This window comes from Gymnoscopelus braueri (assembly GCF_963280865.1).
Source record: "Gymnoscopelus braueri genome assembly, chromosome: 17".
NCBI lineage: Eukaryota > Metazoa > Chordata > Actinopteri > Myctophiformes > Myctophidae > Gymnoscopelus > Gymnoscopelus braueri.
Window position 1 is genome coordinate 28,544,620 of NC_137617.1, and position 17,808 is coordinate 28,562,427.

General features: G+C 42.4%; 1 protein-coding gene across 1 annotated transcript in view; it reads left to right on the forward strand.

The window, feature by feature from the left end:
- Positions 1 to 16,256, forward strand: part of plekhm1 (pleckstrin homology domain containing, family M (with RUN domain) member 1) — a 17,341-nt gene extending 1,085 nt beyond the window's left edge. The window contains exons 2-12 of the mRNA XM_080456040.1: positions 1,033 to 1,122; positions 2,248 to 2,492; positions 3,661 to 4,299; positions 4,766 to 5,258; positions 6,673 to 6,847; positions 7,937 to 8,923; positions 11,756 to 11,901; positions 12,232 to 12,425; positions 13,581 to 13,644; positions 14,053 to 14,210; positions 14,535 to 16,256. Of these exons, the coding sequence (XP_080312166.1) occupies positions 1,069 to 1,122; positions 2,248 to 2,492; positions 3,661 to 4,299; positions 4,766 to 5,258; positions 6,673 to 6,847; positions 7,937 to 8,923; positions 11,756 to 11,901; positions 12,232 to 12,425; positions 13,581 to 13,644; positions 14,053 to 14,210; positions 14,535 to 14,646 (3,267 nt within the window). The 5' untranslated portion in view covers positions 1,033 to 1,068 and the 3' untranslated portion in view covers positions 14,647 to 16,256. The remainder of the gene's footprint in view (positions 1 to 1,032; positions 1,123 to 2,247; positions 2,493 to 3,660; positions 4,300 to 4,765; positions 5,259 to 6,672; positions 6,848 to 7,936; positions 8,924 to 11,755; positions 11,902 to 12,231; positions 12,426 to 13,580; positions 13,645 to 14,052; positions 14,211 to 14,534) is intronic.
- The last annotated feature ends 1,552 nt before the right edge of the window (positions 16,257 to 17,808 follow it).

Genomic DNA, 17,808 nt, shown 5'->3' on the forward strand with positions numbered 1-17,808 from the left:
AGAGGTCTGAACTCTGAAGTAATTTATTTAATGCCTTTGTGGTGCTAGAGTACCATGAGGTGCATGCATGACAAAAATGTCAAGAAATGACATTTGATGAGTGCTCCAGCAGCTAGTGTCCTCAGTGTAATCCTAGTACCACTGACCAACGAGGAGATCCTGCCCAAAAATCTTGTTCTTTGGTTGACTTTCTTGATATTTTTTTTTGTAAAATCTCTGACAGGCTACAAATGTAACAAAGTGGACATTTATTTGGACATATTTAACCCATTTGGTTACATTTGTAAGCTCTGAGTTACAGTACAACAGTGTTATGTAAATGTGTTTGCTGGAAGCCATCATTTTCATTTATATCAGATGAGTTTAGAAGTTACCTCATGCGTGTGCGTGTGCCATTGTGTCACACAGTTATTGATCATGCTGCTGTCTGTGGCAATGCTGTGATTTACCCTCACTACTATCATCTGTGTGTGTGGCTGCTTCCCTGCAGCCAAAAAGAACCCTCTAATCACTGTCACATGACTTGATTACAGAAGTGTCTTTTAACTGTGATTTTACTGTGTGCATGACAACGTACAAGCCACGACAGTGCAGATTAGACATTTGCTGGAAAAGTTGCAGTGATTTGATTTCGGATGCAATTTCATAGACAACATACTGCAATATGAGGGGGATTCATTCATTGTGATGTGATGTGCATTGGCAATCTGGCTGCAAACACACCCACTCAGTTTAATATTTACCCAACTGCCATGTCAGATAACGTTTCAACAGGGAAGTAAGTCATGATGGGAAGGAAGAGATGTTTGCCAGTTTTCAATGAGCCAGCTGGTTTCTCTGGGTTTCTCTTTCGGTTGACAGGCCTTCCTCCAGCCGTTACTAGGTCTTCCTGACTTTCTTTTTGCCTGTAGGTTAAGGCCTGTCTGGTCGTTTTGGAGGGTGGTTTGATTTCCCCCGACGTGCCCAATCCAGCCACAGCCTCCTTGGGCACATTCCTAAAGGAATATGTTTTGTTTTGTTTTTGTGTGTCAGCGTGCCATGTGGGAATAAACCTTCTCTGGAGGTGCCATGCTTGCCACACAGACACCAGACCCATCACCGGAGGCCAAAGATGTCACACAGGTAAAGCAACAGCCCCATGTTGTTTACGATCTTGTAACTCTAGAAGATTAGATCCTTACAGTTTTGCATTTGTGACATTTCATGACTAACGACTAACGTGTTATTCAGAATCTTATCTGCTGCTTATCTTGATACTTTCAAAGGCCCTGGCCTGAGGGCCTTAATCAAGTCTAATATTGTCAGATAAACAAAGATAAAGAGTGAATCAAAGCCAAAAGGTCAGCCTTGTCCTCACATCCAAGCAACGTGGGGTTAAATGCAGTGGGGTTCAAAACGATAGCCAGATATATACATTTCATTGGAAACTGTCTGACTGGCTGTTATTCATAATTATTGCCAATTAGACATGGCGACAGCTGGTTGGTTTTGGGTGGATTTCAGTCAGAGTACATGGTAAAATCCTGAGTGTTAATTGAACTGGATTTTGTTGTGTAGCTTAGTAATGCATTTGTAGAAAGGCTCTGCTGACATCGGCACAGCTGCTACAGTACCAAATGTACAGAACACAGACAATGGCATTCTCAGTCTGTGAGTCTCAAGTGTTGATGAATAATCTATTTAGGCCTATAGTGTATTGTATAATGTGGGCATGTTGATGTTCACTCTGTGCCTGTCAGCTGACTGGAGGTGACTCAATAGGTAAACGTTTGAAAGTCACATGGTCAATGAGCCATTTTTCCTCTTCTCTTAATGGAACTATGACAAATGTTTTCCCCCAAGTTTTGCCACTGTTGTATATTCCTATCGTTCCCTCATTCAAAATAAGATCCATTCCATATTTGAATGCTTGTATTTGTGTGTAACATGAAAAGCAGTTATTATCAATATTTATTTTTAACTGAAGTTTATAGGTTTAATCTGAGATCCTCACCTTAGAGGGTCAGTACAAGGAAACAAGGCTAAACGGGGATAATAATGTTTATTATACTCAACCAGGCCAAAGGCGAGGGATTTTGTTTTCTGTCTGTCTGTCCGATCGTTGTGAAACTTTGCACGCACACTCCCAGTAGGTCAGGGAAGAGCCTCCAGCCCAAATTCTTCTAATCAACCTGTTATAGCGTCACCATTTAAAAAAATGATAATTCTATTTACCTATTTCCACAATAATCATCTTGTTTCTGCTAGCGGATCAAAGAGAAGCTGGTGCTGTCACTGAAGGCCCTGCAGAAGCGCTATGTGACGTCAGATGCGGTGGTGACCAGCGAGGATGGGGATGCCAACCTGCTCTGCTGTGCCCTGGAGGCCATCTTCATCCACGGCCTCAAGAGCAAGCACATCCACTCCGAGGCCGCTGGCCGGAAAAAGAAGAGGGCGCAGGGATCCCTCCCCCAGCCCGTCTTCTGGAGCCTGCTCAAAACTGTCACCCACCGGTGAGTGAAAAGCTCAACAATACACATACCACAGACAACATGATGTTATTAACCACAAAAACCCTCTAGATTTATGTGACCTGAGTTACAACTGTTCAACCACTTTTTTCCGTCTACAGTACACCAAATCTCTTTGCCAAAAATAGCTCACAACCCAACTCTAAATCGGAGCTATATAGATTTTTACAAAAGTAAATGACCAGGCCAACGATAACCACAATTCATCCATAATAGTAATATTAATTACATTAACTAAAATACTTTTCAGTCAACATTTTATTTATTCCCCACAGCCGAAGACATTATTCGACCTTAGATATTACAACTTATCTAAACAGTTGGCAGAAAAGGTCTACCAAATATGAGAACATTTGAATCCCAAAGTGTAATGTTTGCTATTCTAAAGGTCCTTACACACCGGGGCGATTTCTTTCATGCGAATAATACGTTTCTTTTTTAAACCTTATAAAGTCAATGCAAGCTTCCACACCAGTTCCGCGGAGCGAAAAAAGCGTCTTTTAATTATTCGGAACGAGTCCGAATTTTGAGTATATTCGCATATTCGCCGGTGTGTAACCGCCTTTATTCTCCAAATATATGTTCAGAATCAGGGGATAGGCGTGTATATGGAGCCCACACTGGAAAACACTGGAACCGAGGTGGCAGGTACACCAGGTACTGCTTAACAGTACCTGGTGTACTCATGTAAAGCCTCATACTGTATACAGTAAAGATATTGCCACCACGCTTTGCTTTCTTGGCTGTGCTGTAGTAATTGTTGATTGAGGGGCTCGTAATCAACATTTCTATCATCAATATGAGCAGCACCTGTTCATCGGCTACTAGTCAACTTTCCATGCCCAAATGCCCTGTATTAACCATCTAAGCGGGTGCTTCTTGAACTATATTTTATTGATGTTTTACTTCACTGTAATTGTTTTTGGTTCTATATTATTTATTGTCATGAACCACTTAAGCCCTATTTACAAATTATAAAGAAAAAAAAACAATACAAGCTCACAATGATGCTATAAAAAACAACAACATTCAGATTTATTTTTTGACTATGCCTATAATGAGGTTCAACATGGTTAATAACCATTACATGAAGTGTGTGAAAGATGCTACCCAAATAAGTTAATAATGATTAATGCTGTTACTTGTCCAGTGATGTGATCGAGGAACTGGAGAAGCTGAGCTTCGTGAGCACAGATGTGGGCCGGTGCCGGGCGTGGCTGCGGCTGGCGCTCAACCACGGCCTGCTGGAGTGTTACCTGGTCTCCCTGTTCAGGGAGGGCTCCAAGCTGGGGGCCCACTACCAGCCCACCGCGCTGCTCCTGAACTCAGAGGAGCGGGAGGTGCTGATCAGCTACCTGCAGGGCCTGGCGTCGCTCACATTCAACCTCTCCTACAAGTCGGCCGTCCTCAACGAGTGGACCACCACCCCGCTGGCTCTAGCCGGGCTCTGCCCCGCCACCCAGGCGGACGGGCTTGAACCACCCTCTATTAACGGCACAGCCTCTCAGCCGAAGGAGTCGTGGGATACCGCATCTCAGTCGTCGGGCACTTCGGACACGGTGGAGGTGCACAGAGGGGGCCCAGGGGGCGTGCTGGTGGGAAAGGGAGCGGGGGCGTTGCCGGGGAGCAGGAACGCCATGAACTCGTCCAATTTGAGCCTGGACACAACGGGCTCCTCTCAGCTGTCGTCCAGCCTGAGCTCTGACAGCCTCCTGCAGGGCCAGGATCCCCGCAGTGACCTGGATCTGTCCCTCAATGGTGACAGCAGCACCAAGAGGCCACCCAAAGAGTACGTTTCTGTTTGTGTGTGTGTGCATGCAATTGCATTATGTAGAATAGATATTGTAAGATGAATGATATTAAAAGCTATCAAGTGCTGGTAACCAGTGGACATTTGTCTTAATTTATTCAGCTGAGTGCACACCCATTAAAAAAGTGCAAACCATCAGCCCAAATTCAGAGTAAATGAAATTAAGACACCATGAAGATGGAAGTATACTATCGAGTGTACTAACCTATATGGAGAGAATTGTGCAGGCTTCGTTAATAACATTTACTCTTAGTGAATATTTACCATTGTCTGTGGTAAAGTCTTGAATATTTTCAGTAAAGTCAACCAATGTAAATGTATTTACTTCTTGCTCTTACAGAATACATACTTTTGTATGAAATGTTATCAAATGCATGTACCTTCATTTACAATCAAATGTTGTCCTCCTGCCATGCACTGGTTGAAACTTGTCGTGTCTCTGCAGTGTACTGTCAGACCTTCGGAGCAGCGGACACTCCAGCCAGGACTCCATGCGCGAGGAAGACTCCTTTGTCTCCAGTGTGGGTCCCGACCACATATCTGATACCACTGGTGGCAGCGGCTCCGACAGCGAGATCCACGGCCCGGCCACGCCCTTCCCCGTTCTTGCAGACCGGACAACAAGTTCCTCACCGCCACGGTCAGAACCGGCACCCGAATCGGTCCTCGGTTCTTCAGGATCACGGCTTGACACCTCCTCCGAGTCGCGCTTGGACACAGAAGTGGCCATCAGCAAGCCCGTGGAGGAGGAACAGGCGACCAATTATCAGAAGGAGACTGAGATTGTCCAGAAGGACACTGAAGTAGAGGTGATGAAGGACCCCGCAGAGTGCAGCTCTGAACCTTCAGCAAACGGGCTCAGAACTGTTTTCTCTGATCCTGCCTTCTCTCGCTCCGCCAGTATGCTCAGCAGGAAAATGTCAGCAGAATCGCTCTCAGTAAGTGTATTTGCAGACAAATGGGGTAGTGAAAGTGACATTCACACACACACACACACACACACACACACACACACACACATTACACATATATGATATTTTGATGTTAGGACATATATATATTATTAGGATGGCAGAAAAACAGCCATTGTGGGCTTGTAGATCAGCTATTTGTCAGTGTGTGACACTGGCGCAAAGTATATAAATCAGGCATAACTCCAACCCAACCCCTAAACCAACCTCTAAATGCCTAATCCCAAAATGGTCCTCATAATGTCTATTTCTCAAATTCTACTATATTTGTGGGGACATTTGGCAAGTATCTTGACAAGTATAGTAATACAAGTACACAGACACGCATTGTTCCTCTGACATCCAAAGTCCTTGTCCTATAACCTACTGTAAGTGTGATGTTATGTGGAGGTCGTTGTCATCCCTCGTGTTTTATAGTTTCATAAAACATTTGTCACATTGCTGTAGTGTGCCGTAACACACACAACTCTTATGAAACATTATAGATTAGGAGTTAACTTAAAAGCTTGTTTATCAAGGCAGTCACCTGTTCGCTCTGGGTTAATGACAAAATGACATGTCACACGGAAATTTCAGGGAAGCTGTTGGCTCGTCTGGAAATTGTGCATTTCCACTGTTGCTGAGAAGTTTGTCTAATGTAGAGCCCATTCGCTATTTTCTTTAGAGATCCAATATCCAATAATATTGTTGCTGTTAAAATGGGTGAAATTTGGCATGAACCATCCACTGTGGCACCTGGCACTTTACCTGTTGGGACACTGAATCTTACAGATCCAGCCTGACAAATTCTAACTTTTGTTTTATTCTGCCTTGCGATGACTTTGATTTTAAGCACACACTTCAGCTAACTCTAACAACTCTAAAAATTATTGAAACTCTGACTGGTGGACAAAACAAAGTTAGCTTCCTGTCCCAAGTAAAAGTAAGGTGCACTGTTTAGTATCTTTGGTAAGCACCACATACAGTAGAGTAGAGCAGTATAAAACCATTTTTTTGTTTTTGCATGGACATCACTAATATCACTATAACATTGGAACAAACGTGCAATAAACAAGCACCAGATGCAATATTTCTACTCATTGATGTACTCGATTGTTTGTTATTCCTACAGTACATAAGTGATTCAGTTCACACTTCTATCCTTCCTACATGTATGTGGTGTTCTCCGTTCGCATTGCTTGCAGCTTCTGACGCGCACCAAAAAGAACTGATCTACAAGCTTGTAGATGCGGTGGTTTTCAGTGTGTGACACAAAGTGCAACCAAGTACAGTATAAGACTTAATTGATCCCGCGGGGAAATTCATATATTCTTACTGTAAGTTGGTAAATTACACATAACTCTGTAGAGCAGAGAGAATTACTTTGTACTGTCATCTGCAGTATTCCCACTCCTGGATCTCAGACGACGATCTACAAGCGACGATCTACAAGCCCCACCTTGAGGAAGTGTCGGACCTAGAGGAGTCCTCATCCAGTGTTAATGGGCTGATCTCCCCCTCTTCTGAGCCCGAGGTGCCTCAGTCACCCCCCAGCGTGGTTCACCACAGAAAAATAGGTATTTTATTTGGTGAAAACACACTGGTCATTGGCTAGATGTAGATCTCTGACACCCATTGTTGTGGGTTGCAAGTGAATATCCCTTTATTTATTGTCATTAAAGGTAGGGTAAGTGATTTGCAATTATTCAAATAATTGCAAAAAGGGTCTATGTTCTGATAGTGCTCGTTACTATAGAGTGTCCATATATATAAGGAGTCTCCAATATCTCTCCTGCTCTTTATTAAACAGAAAATGCATTTTCAGTGCTCTCTCCTGATTGGCTTAAAATGTGTCACCTACATGAAAATGTACTATATTCTGTTTACTAAAGAGCTGGAGAGACCCCTGTGACCGAACAAACGCTCTGTAGCAATGATTACTATCAGAATATAGTACTTTAACCTTTTTAACAAAAAAAGAAAGATACCAAAAAATATCACTTACCCTAACTTTAATTATTATTATTATTTCAAAAGATTTTCTAAAGATTTCCGCAAAAAAAAAATTACATATGCAATATGTTACATTGGAGAAAAAAATAATAATATATATATATGTATATATATTTGATATAATAAGAGATCCTTATTTGATTTAAAAATATTCTGGGTGTAGAGATGTGTCAATTCCCTCAGTTTCCAGTAAAGAAGTCCAATATTTCTTTACTGTGTGGGGAAATCTTTGTTGTCATGTTTAGGAAACTTCAAGTATTTCCTCACACCCTTCCAAACCATGAGTGTATTATAAGGAACATTATAGTCAGCAAGTCCAAGACAAATTGCAGTCTCCTAAGTTATGTCCTAAGACATTTGCAAGGACTTTTGAATGGGCTTAATCATTTTAAGCACTTCCTCATTACAGTAATATATATTTACTTTCCAACCCTGCTCAATTTTCATGTTTTCTTCATCACTGCCCTTGTCTGGTGACTGTAGTAGGATCAGATGTACTGCTGAAACCGGTTTTGTGCTTTTGTCACACCCAAAATAATAATCTCAGAGGTGTCAGAATGAAAGTAAACCAATAGCCAAATTGGTGTTGTATTGTGCTAACTTTGTCTTGTCCTTGTTTCATTTCCCTATCTTCCCCATCTTTTACCTGTCAGGGCTGTCCAACCCGTTCCGCGGCCTGCTGAAGCTTGGTCACCTGGAATACCGCGCCGGTGTTTTGGGTAGGTGGCGAGACTACTATTGTGAGCTGTCCCCCTTTGAGTTCCGCCTTTACCTCGATGCTGAGGAGCGCACCGGCTGCGAGAACTCCTCCCTGCTGCGCTGTGAGGACGCCCGTGTCACCTCAACCGACGGGCGCTTCGAGCTGGCCTTCTCGGGTAAGCGCCTCTACCTCCGGGCAGCCAATCATGACGAGGCCGAGGACTGGGTGGACCGCATTTTGGAGGCGGTTAACAAATGTCGCCCGACGTCCCGCGTGGACGAGCAGTGGGAAGTGCTGCAGGTCCCCCTCACGAACGGTCTGAATGAACCCTCGCCATCGTCTCCCTCCGCCCCTTCCAGCCCTGAACGAGGCTCATCGTCCGCGGACGTGGAGGGCGGTGGAGGGTGTACGGCGCCCCCACCTCTCCCTCCACAGAACCTAGACTGGACACGGTCCGCCGACCCAGAGCCAGACGCCATCAAAGAAGCCGTGTTGTACTTCTCGCCAGACGCTGACGGCCGGACGTGGGTGCGGCTCGTCTTCTCCCTCTCCTTAGAGGCCTTGAAGGGCTTCTGGGTCCAGGAAGGGCGGAAGTCTCTGCGGATGGGCCACCCCATCGAAGTCATTCGCGACGTCGTTCCGGCCGTCTCTCTGGGAGGAGCGGCCTTCTTTAAACTCCTGACCTGCAAGGAGACGCTGAGGCTGAGAGCGGAGAGCCCCGAGGAGGCGCGCGCCTGGAGGGCTCTGATCCGAGGAGCTCTGGACTCCTACCTGGACAGCGATGGGTTATCGGAGGAGCCGGCAGCAGGGGGTCAGGGCGTTGCGGGAAACGTCCACAGACTGGTGCAACACAGACTAAAAGGCGATGGCGTGCTGCTGGCTCATCTATACACTGTGCCGTCCGAGAGGGGGCTGGACAAGCAGAACTTCAAGTGTGCAGGTGATTTGGGAGTTTTCAGCTTGGTTGCACTCCTCGGTCTCAACTTGTTGTTGAACGGCAGTTGAACAGATCCAGAATCAGTTTTATTTGTCACATCACAGTTTTCAGGTGTAAAGCAGTGGGTGAAATATTCTTTTCCGTGCGCGCTCCATTGTTTGGTAGTGTTCTGTGAGAAGAGATAGGATAGAGTGAGAGCAATGGGACACTAAGAGATAGAAAACAGGTTAAATGGAACAAATGAAAATGGAAACATCAGCATCATACGCAGGTGGGGGGAAAAAGTAGCAGCAGGTACAATGTTTCTTAAAGGTGCTGTTTCAAAGACCAGTTTGTGCAGCATGAATAGGTACTGTAAAACAATAAAACGCAGATAGTATTTCACATGGTTAAAAACCACCTCAGGCAGGCTTTGTTCGTCCATTGTGTCAAAGAAACATCCCGTTAGTTATCCAAAAGTGTGGGATCCGTGCAAGTATGACTTTCAATTTAACAGTGGGAGAAGCAATGATTTGAATAACCCCTGCTTAATTGTTGCCCAATTCATGAGCTGTGTGGTATACGTGTCAAACATTACTAACACTGTCATGTAAAGTGAGCTTTAACCATTTGGAAAATATTCAGTTGTGCAAGCAAGTCTGTCGGTATGTCACTTCAAATATCATCACAGTCAGTTCTGTAACAGCTAAATGAAGGAGGTAGAGTGAGCCTTCTGGGAATCGGAAGGTTCCCGGTTCCTTTCCTGCCTCCTCCTGGCATTGTGTCCTTGAGCAAGACATTGCTGTTGAACCTTGCATTGGTTGCCGCTCCTTATAGTAAAGCAAGTAGCTAAATTCAGGACACTACCAGTTTCCGTAGCAGCGTGAGGCAGCTTTTGATGTACAAGTACACCCCCTCGCCATGACGCTAGTACTGTATGTGTCGCAGAGACTTAACCCAAATCCAACCCTTAATGCTGAGTGCCAGTAGTGAGGCGTTGGCTACAATTTTTACAAGCTCACAACGTGTTGCAACGTAACGCCTTGTGAGCTTGCACATTAGTTATTTTCCATGAAGAGATTTGGTGTAGAGGGAAACAAGGAGACCGCAATCAAAGTAGTATATAGGGTTGAAGTGGTCAATGGGCCTATGACTGTCCTCTTTTATTTTTATCCATTCTCCACATCTCCCAGTCTTTCTCCCCATCACATGCATGTCTTATAATAAAGCGGTCTCTTGCAAGCTCCAGATGCGTGGGTCCTGGGGATTCCTGACTGCAGGTCATCAGACTCTGACTGCAGGTCATCAGACTCTGACTATTTACCCAGCTGATCTACAAGTTGAAAGTTCGACAACAAAGTATATAGGGCTTAAGTAGTTAAATTGGCGGGTAATTAAATTCTGGCCATATAATGACTTTAAATTTTCGTTGCTGGATGTGTTGTTACAATGGGAGAGATTTGTGTGTGCTGCTCTATATAAATACACAGTGACAATAGAGAAGTAAAGAGCCTCTGCTCACATGGGCCTGTAGTTTCAGGAAGTTACAGAAAGTAGGCTAGTTGTATATGCATGATATCATCACATGCATTTGTTGGCCTTGGTCCAATCTCACAGAGAAAAACATTGTTGGCTTTCTTTCAGGGGATTTGATGTATATTAAAGCTACAAAATATGTTTGTAAATTAAATGCATGTGAGATGTAGGGGGGCTCGGGCGGCGCAGTGGTAAAGTACCTGCCCACCACCATGGAGTCGAGGGGTTCGAATCCAACCGAGCGTGTACTACAGTATATGAACAGAATTGCCGGCCGGGGAGGGTGATCTTTGTCACTGCATGTAGTCCTACGGGCTGGGGCGGCACCTGTAGGACGGAGGTAGCAGTGACAACACACAAATGTGTGTGGGGAGGAATTAATTGGCATAACGACTAAATTGGGGAGAAAAGGGTTAAAAATAATTGCCTATTCTAAATGTATTAAAATAAAATACTGCTACTTTGGGTTTTCACAGTTTATAAGGCAATTAATGTAATTCTAGGTATCTAGGGTGGTATAGTTGAACAAAAAAAAGGCAGTTAAGTTCAAGCAGTTAATTCTTAGAGGTATAGTAGGCAACATTAAGCCTATATTTGAAAAATACCTCTATATATATATTTTGCATTTTTTCCCCTCTATCAGCCACTATATAATGATGCTGGGGTGTTTTCCTGCATTGAAAAACACTCCTCTTTCTGAAATCCGTATTTTCCCTACTATTTAGGTTACACATCCGGGTATCCGGTGCGTAAATTCACGCACGCATGTGCGCGTCCGTGTGAACTTTTTACTTTCGGTTTTAAAATGCTCTCAAACTTCGTTTTTTAGGCACATAATTTACTTTTCAAAAAGCGTTTGGATAGAATTTAGTTGTTTAACTTCATATATGTGGTCAATTTGTCATGAAAGAGCCTATTTAAAAATTAAAATTCAGAGAACCGGCAGGGGCGGGTAGTTCCGCGAATTGTATCCGAATAAAGTAACCTATATTCGGCATGGCCCGTTTAGAAGTCTGCTTACTCTATGGAAGTCCTCCGTGCGTCACCCCCTGGTGGTCGGGGAAACGAACTGCTGGATTTTTTTTATGTGTTTATCTCTGAATCGCCTACAATCCCTTTAAGAAATTAAAGAAACTTTATATTCTTGTGTTGTAAGAAAAAAGAGAATGAGGATACAGCAGGTACACTTTCTCCCCGATGTATCAAAATGAGCTAAATAATTCCAAGGTTGTGGTAAAGCCATACCACAACCTTGATGTGAAACTAGGTATACAGTATGTGTTTGCTATATTTATATCCTTGCATCTGTCCCTCATTCAGGTTGCGCCAAGCAGATCGGCCTCTCCCTGGGAAGAGCGCGGCTGTGTGAGTTCTCGGGCCAGTACTACTGTGACTCCTGTCACCTTGGTGACACCACGATCATCCCAGCCCGCATGGTGCACAACTGGGACCTCACAGCTCGAGAGGTGGGTCCAGCATTGGAGATGTGCTGTAACATACAGGGCCAAAGGCCATAAAACGGAACCTTAAATTCTCAAAATACCTCTGGAAACAATATAGACTACACTGCAATAGAAAATGTATTTGTGCAACATTTCACATAATGACCTCCCCAAGCATTTCAAGGCAAACAATGCATCATCATGCATACATTGTATATATGTTGATTTATTGTATACCCTTATTATTAGCGTACTGTCTTTTATTTTATTACTAATGCTGCAGCAATGTCTGAAGAAGCCAAACAAAAATATGTTTGATTCTTATGTACCTTGTGTGCGTGTGTGCCTCATCAGGTTTCCCGGAAGGCCCTGGGGTTGCTGGATGAGATCGAGCAGGAGCCCCTGTTGAACCTGGAGCAGCTGAACCCAGAGCTGATGGCGCACGCCGAACCCATGGGCCAGGCACACCGCCTCCGTCAGAGCCTTCGCCTGCTGGGAGACTACCTGCTCACTTGCCGCAGTGGTGCCTGTAAGAAGGTCCAAGCCAGGTATGGAGGGCACGTTGTGTTGTGTGAAACTGTCCATGTTAGATTTGTTGCACTGTTTTAAGCATTGCACTTTTACCTCAGCGCTACTGTAGGTATACTCTTAGTTGCTTGTTTTAGAAGAGAATGCACTTAGGACTTCTGGTGATTAGTAGTTTCGTTCTCTACCGATGTTGAATGCACTTATTGTAAGTCGCTTTGGATAAAAGTGTCTGCTAAATGACTGTAATGTAATGTAAGCACTTCAGCCCTATATACAGTACTTTGTCATTCAACAAATCTTATATTAAATTTGACTCATGAGACTTCCAGGTTTCAATGTAAAGAGGTGCGATTCTTCCCAAAATGTGACATGCAGCATGTGTCATGTCCCGTTCGTGTTTGAATGTTAACGGTCACGATTTGTCCCTAAAGGTGACATTGTTTGTTTTGTATGGACACTGCTTGAAACAGGATTCTCTTATGTGTGAAGGGGCCTGATCATCTAGTATTGCCTTGGGTTGACTGATATCATAAACGTAACATTCGCATATATGGAGACTATTCTGTCACATGGACAGTTATATAAACCTGCTGGTGTCACTTATGATGTCACGCTCTGTGATATTACCATTGAGACTATTCTGGCCCACGGAGTGATGCACTGAGTGGAAAGCCATTCGGATCAGTGGATCTCCATAAATTTGCGAATCCCCATATAGTACCATCAGACCATAAGAATGACGTCATAGTACTGAGTGACTTCATAGACTGGCTTGGACCCCATCTTTGTGCATAAAAAGGACACAGATAGACAAATTAATGGCTTAGGAATGTGACAAAAACAAAAGAATCTCCATGAATTCAAGGCTTCATGGGGTGTGTGATTGATAGAACAATTTTGGGTGAACAACTACTTAAATACCCCTAAAAAACATGTTTACCCTAAATTAACACAATTTGCCTCCAGGGTTAAGACTTTTGGAAATCTGGACTAATATACAGATCACATTGTTGCGTTGTAAGATTGTAGATCTGCTATTTCAAAATTGGGATACCAGGCTTAATGTGTTTAAGGAATATACTGCTTTGTGTTGCCGTTATCGACATTGGAATTTTAGGTTGTTTCATGTTTTTGTATATTTAACAAGCATTGTTTTGTTATTGGGTTCTCCTCAGATTGCAGCAGCGGACATACCTCTTGGAGTCGAGCCATCTTTACAGCGTGATAGACCTGCGACAGGTATGCAAATGCTTCATACTGCCTCCTCTATGACTGTTATGATATATTCAGCTCAGCGTTCAGTTTGAGTGTCCTGAGTGTTAATTTATCAGAGTATAAAAACGGACCAGGTAGTTAATCAATTTTAATATAATATTCAATAATCTTTCTGATTTGGAATTTCTTATGGCTTATAACAACATCAACTACAATTTAAGAATGTGGAAGTAATACTTAGATGTGGTAAACAATACTTCCGAACACTACTCGCATGTGATTGTGATGCGGCGAGATCAAAGAGTGATCTCGCCTTCACTCTCTCCTTCAACGATAATATCACTAAGAAACACTCCATAACTTATCACATGACTCTCTATAGTCAAGCTTGCCTCCTTGAAATACATATATATCATTGTGTGTGTTTTGCAGATAGCGGCGGGTCAATACGTGGCATACCTGAGCACACTGGTGCAGTTCGCCTCCAGCCATGTGCACCAATGTGAACTCTGCAGCCAGCGCGGCTTCTACTGCCAGATCTGCAACTCCGACGACGTCATCTTCCCCTTCCAGGTCAACAGCACCACCCGGTAGGCAGCAGCCACACCCACACAATTCACTTAAATTCAACACACTCTCACACACACACTATAGGACTTATCGATGGCATTTCAGTCGAGCACAACAGCAGTGAAAATACAGAAATCTATGGAGAGGAATTGATTTCCATTATGTCTAAATTTGGGAGATAAAGGGGTACAAATAATTGGCTGCACTTGTGCAAATTTGTAGGCTTTGTTGTATTGAAAATGTCATTGAGCATAGACATATTTCAGGAGGTTTATCTTAGGTAAGCATTCTTGCTTAATTTCCTCAGTCCTCATCTTCATGCACCTTTTCTTTCTGTCTTCCAGGTGTAAAGACTGTAAGGCTGTGTTTCACTTGGCCTGCCATGCACAGTCGCCCTCTTGCCCACGCTGCCAGCGGCGTAAGAAATACCTGGATGATGATGATCTGCACGGCTGAGACGAGCCAGACTGCAAACCGCTGTAGCAACCCTGCCATCATACAGGGCCCCCTTCCTATCAGTAATCCTGGAAGCTATAAGATTATTGATGGAAAGAAACGGACAAAAGGAACACAAAATGTAGCTTTTTTTGACGACTAACCTCAAGTGCAATTATGTAGTGGGGACTGTGGCTCGTCTGTTCTGACTGACCCAAAACAAACATCCATTGAAGTGGATGTGTGTGTGCCAGAGTGACTCAGCAAGTCCCCTTCACTGACATGATGGGTGTTACTGACAGTGTGCACTGTACAGCCAACTTTAATTTCACTATTGGAGGTTTAATTCAGACAGTCATAGCAATCAAATAAAGGTTTGAGTCCCAATGAAGGGTTCCGCCAATATGCTCACTTTTAACGTGTTTTTTTATTTCTTTTTTTATTGGTATGTGATGAACAGAACCCTTTTTCTCCATTATGTCATGTTTACAAGAGATGCTTTACACTATACTTCATGGAGACTCATAGAAGTCACATGCCTGCAGGCGGTATTGACAAAGGGGTTGGGTAAATAATTTTAATAAATAAAAGAAATAAATAAAAAACAACACTTGAAATGTTCAACTTAACTTAAGATCTTGACTATAATGTGCCTTCCTTTTTATTTAAACCGTACACCTTTTTCTATGTTATTAATATAGTGCCAAAAAAGCTTCGTAAAAATTATTTTAGACATTGCCTTGTTGAAGATTTTATAATTGACATCCAAGTTGAATGTTATAAGAAGTGTGGGAAAAAATTACTTAAATTGTGTGAATGTGTAAATCAGATTTATTATCAAAATTATGTTGATTATGTTCTTATTTTCTTAATAATCAAACTGTCTAAAGTTTTCTGAGCAAATATTTAGATTTGGTCTGTGTTGCTATGCTGCTAGTGTGGCTAGCCATACTGATAAGATTGTTGAAATGGCGGAAGTGCATAAATCATGATTGTGCAGTAGTGAAGTTTTTTTTTTAACGTTTGTACAAGTCTTTACTCTATACAGTACTTGACTGGATTTCTCAATGTTTCTGAACATTAATTTGACATTTTTGCACATTTGCACTGAAAGGCGTGACTGTTAAAGGGATATTTCAACTAACGTTTTAGTTGTAATGTCCTTGACTATGTGAAGTTAACTTAATCTCAGAATAGGGCTAATGTTACACTTACACAAACAGTTTTTATAGTGGCCAATCTATCCCTCTGAAAAATAAATGTATTGTTGCCAAAATGTTGGTTTAATTTGATTTCAGTAACAGTAGGAAATTTCACCTGCTGCATTGCATAAAAACTAAAAACTAACATTTCCTGTTGTTGGTTCCCTGTTCATCTGAAATGTCTTGACAGACTCTTGACAGCAAACTGCACAGTATTTTTTTTTGTCTAAATGTGCATGTCTGCACACTACACAGCCATTGCTGAAAGGAAGACTATAGTTATGGGATGTGTTTAACACATTACACCACCTATTACCAAATGCTGAAATATAGAACATTGCTGTATCGATTGTTTCTTGTTCTCAAATTATTCATGGTCATGTCTCATTTAGCCTATACTTTAATGATCAATTAAAAAGATAAAACAATTTCCGTCGACATCATTGCCTTTTCTAAGTCTTAACTGTTTGCCTTTCTTGACTTGAAGACATTTTACTGACATCATGGGCTATGAATATTCACTTTGGCATATTTTATACATCAGCCCAGTCTATGCTTTTTGAGATGTGGACATGTACAGTTCCTTTGCATATTCTCTGCAAACGTTGGTTAATACTGTACAGCAATTTGGTTTCGTATGGCTAAAGGGCACCACCATGTGTCGAAAAAGATAAATTAGTCAAAGATATGATTGGGGCAGTGCATGTCTCACCTTTGACCACCTAGAAATATCGTCATAAGATTTATATTTTTAACTAGCTATAAGCCAAGTGTCATTGGCAATATGTCATCCTAGCCTAGGTCAAAACGACAAATGGTTCTGGGTCATTGAGTGGGCGGATATGGCTCTCTTCCTTTCAAATGTCCAAACATTCCATGTGCGATTTCCTACTCCCTCCTTAGCTGACAAGAGACGACTCCAAAAGATGCCTTCATCTATGCTCGAGCCATCACTTGTAAATTGTACAAATAATCAGTGGTGGAAAGTAACTAATTTTAGTACTGTACTTTTTTTTACTTTAATGTAGTATTTCAGTACTTCTACTCCACATCTCAGAGGCAAATATTGTACTTTTACTCCACTACAATTGTTTTACAACTTAAGTTACTTTGTAGATAGTGATTATTATTACAAAACATACATTAACCACATCAGCCCTATAGCCTATACATACATTTGAAAACCTTCTACTTTTGGTACTTTAAGTATATTATTATGCCAATACTTTTGCACTTTTACTCAAGTAGCCTATATTTTGATTACCGGACTTTTACTTGTAACAGAGTATTTCTACATTGCAGTATTGAAACTTTTACTTTTTACACCACTGATCACTTGTAAATTGTGCACATAATCTGTGAGAAATAAACACATTCGCACGCCACACATATTTATGATGTTGAAGGTGTATTATCAGTGGTCCACACACCTGATGCGTGTATCCTTAATGAATAGGTGATTAGTGGTGCAGGACGGCGGCCTGTGTGTATTGAATTGGATGTGGGTCAGGGTCATAGAGGTAGGTTAGGGTCAATGCCCAAAGGTAAAGAGTTAGTTAGGAAGGAATTGGTTACATTAATCAATCATGTTAACTTATACGTTTCTTCCCTAGTTGGGTAGAATTTTAATATACGGTAACCGGAAGACTCGCCCAAAAACACGCTCATCCCTAGCGGTGCTTGTATTTGTGTTTAATGTTAGAATAGAAATACGTTTATTACGATTAGGCATGATTTTACTGAGGTTAAGTCAAGGAAAAGGTTAGGTTTTGTCACCGTTTTACTGAGGTTACGTTTAGGAATAAGGTTAGGTTTAGGCAAAGTTTGCTGAGGTCACGTTTTTAGGAATAAGGTTAGGTTTAGCCATAGTTCACTGAGGTTACGTTTAGGAATACCAGGTGGCGACCGTACCGAGGTCGCCGGATTTGCCCCGGGGCGACTGTGTTTTGGGGCGAGCGTTTTGTTATTATCACATGGGATT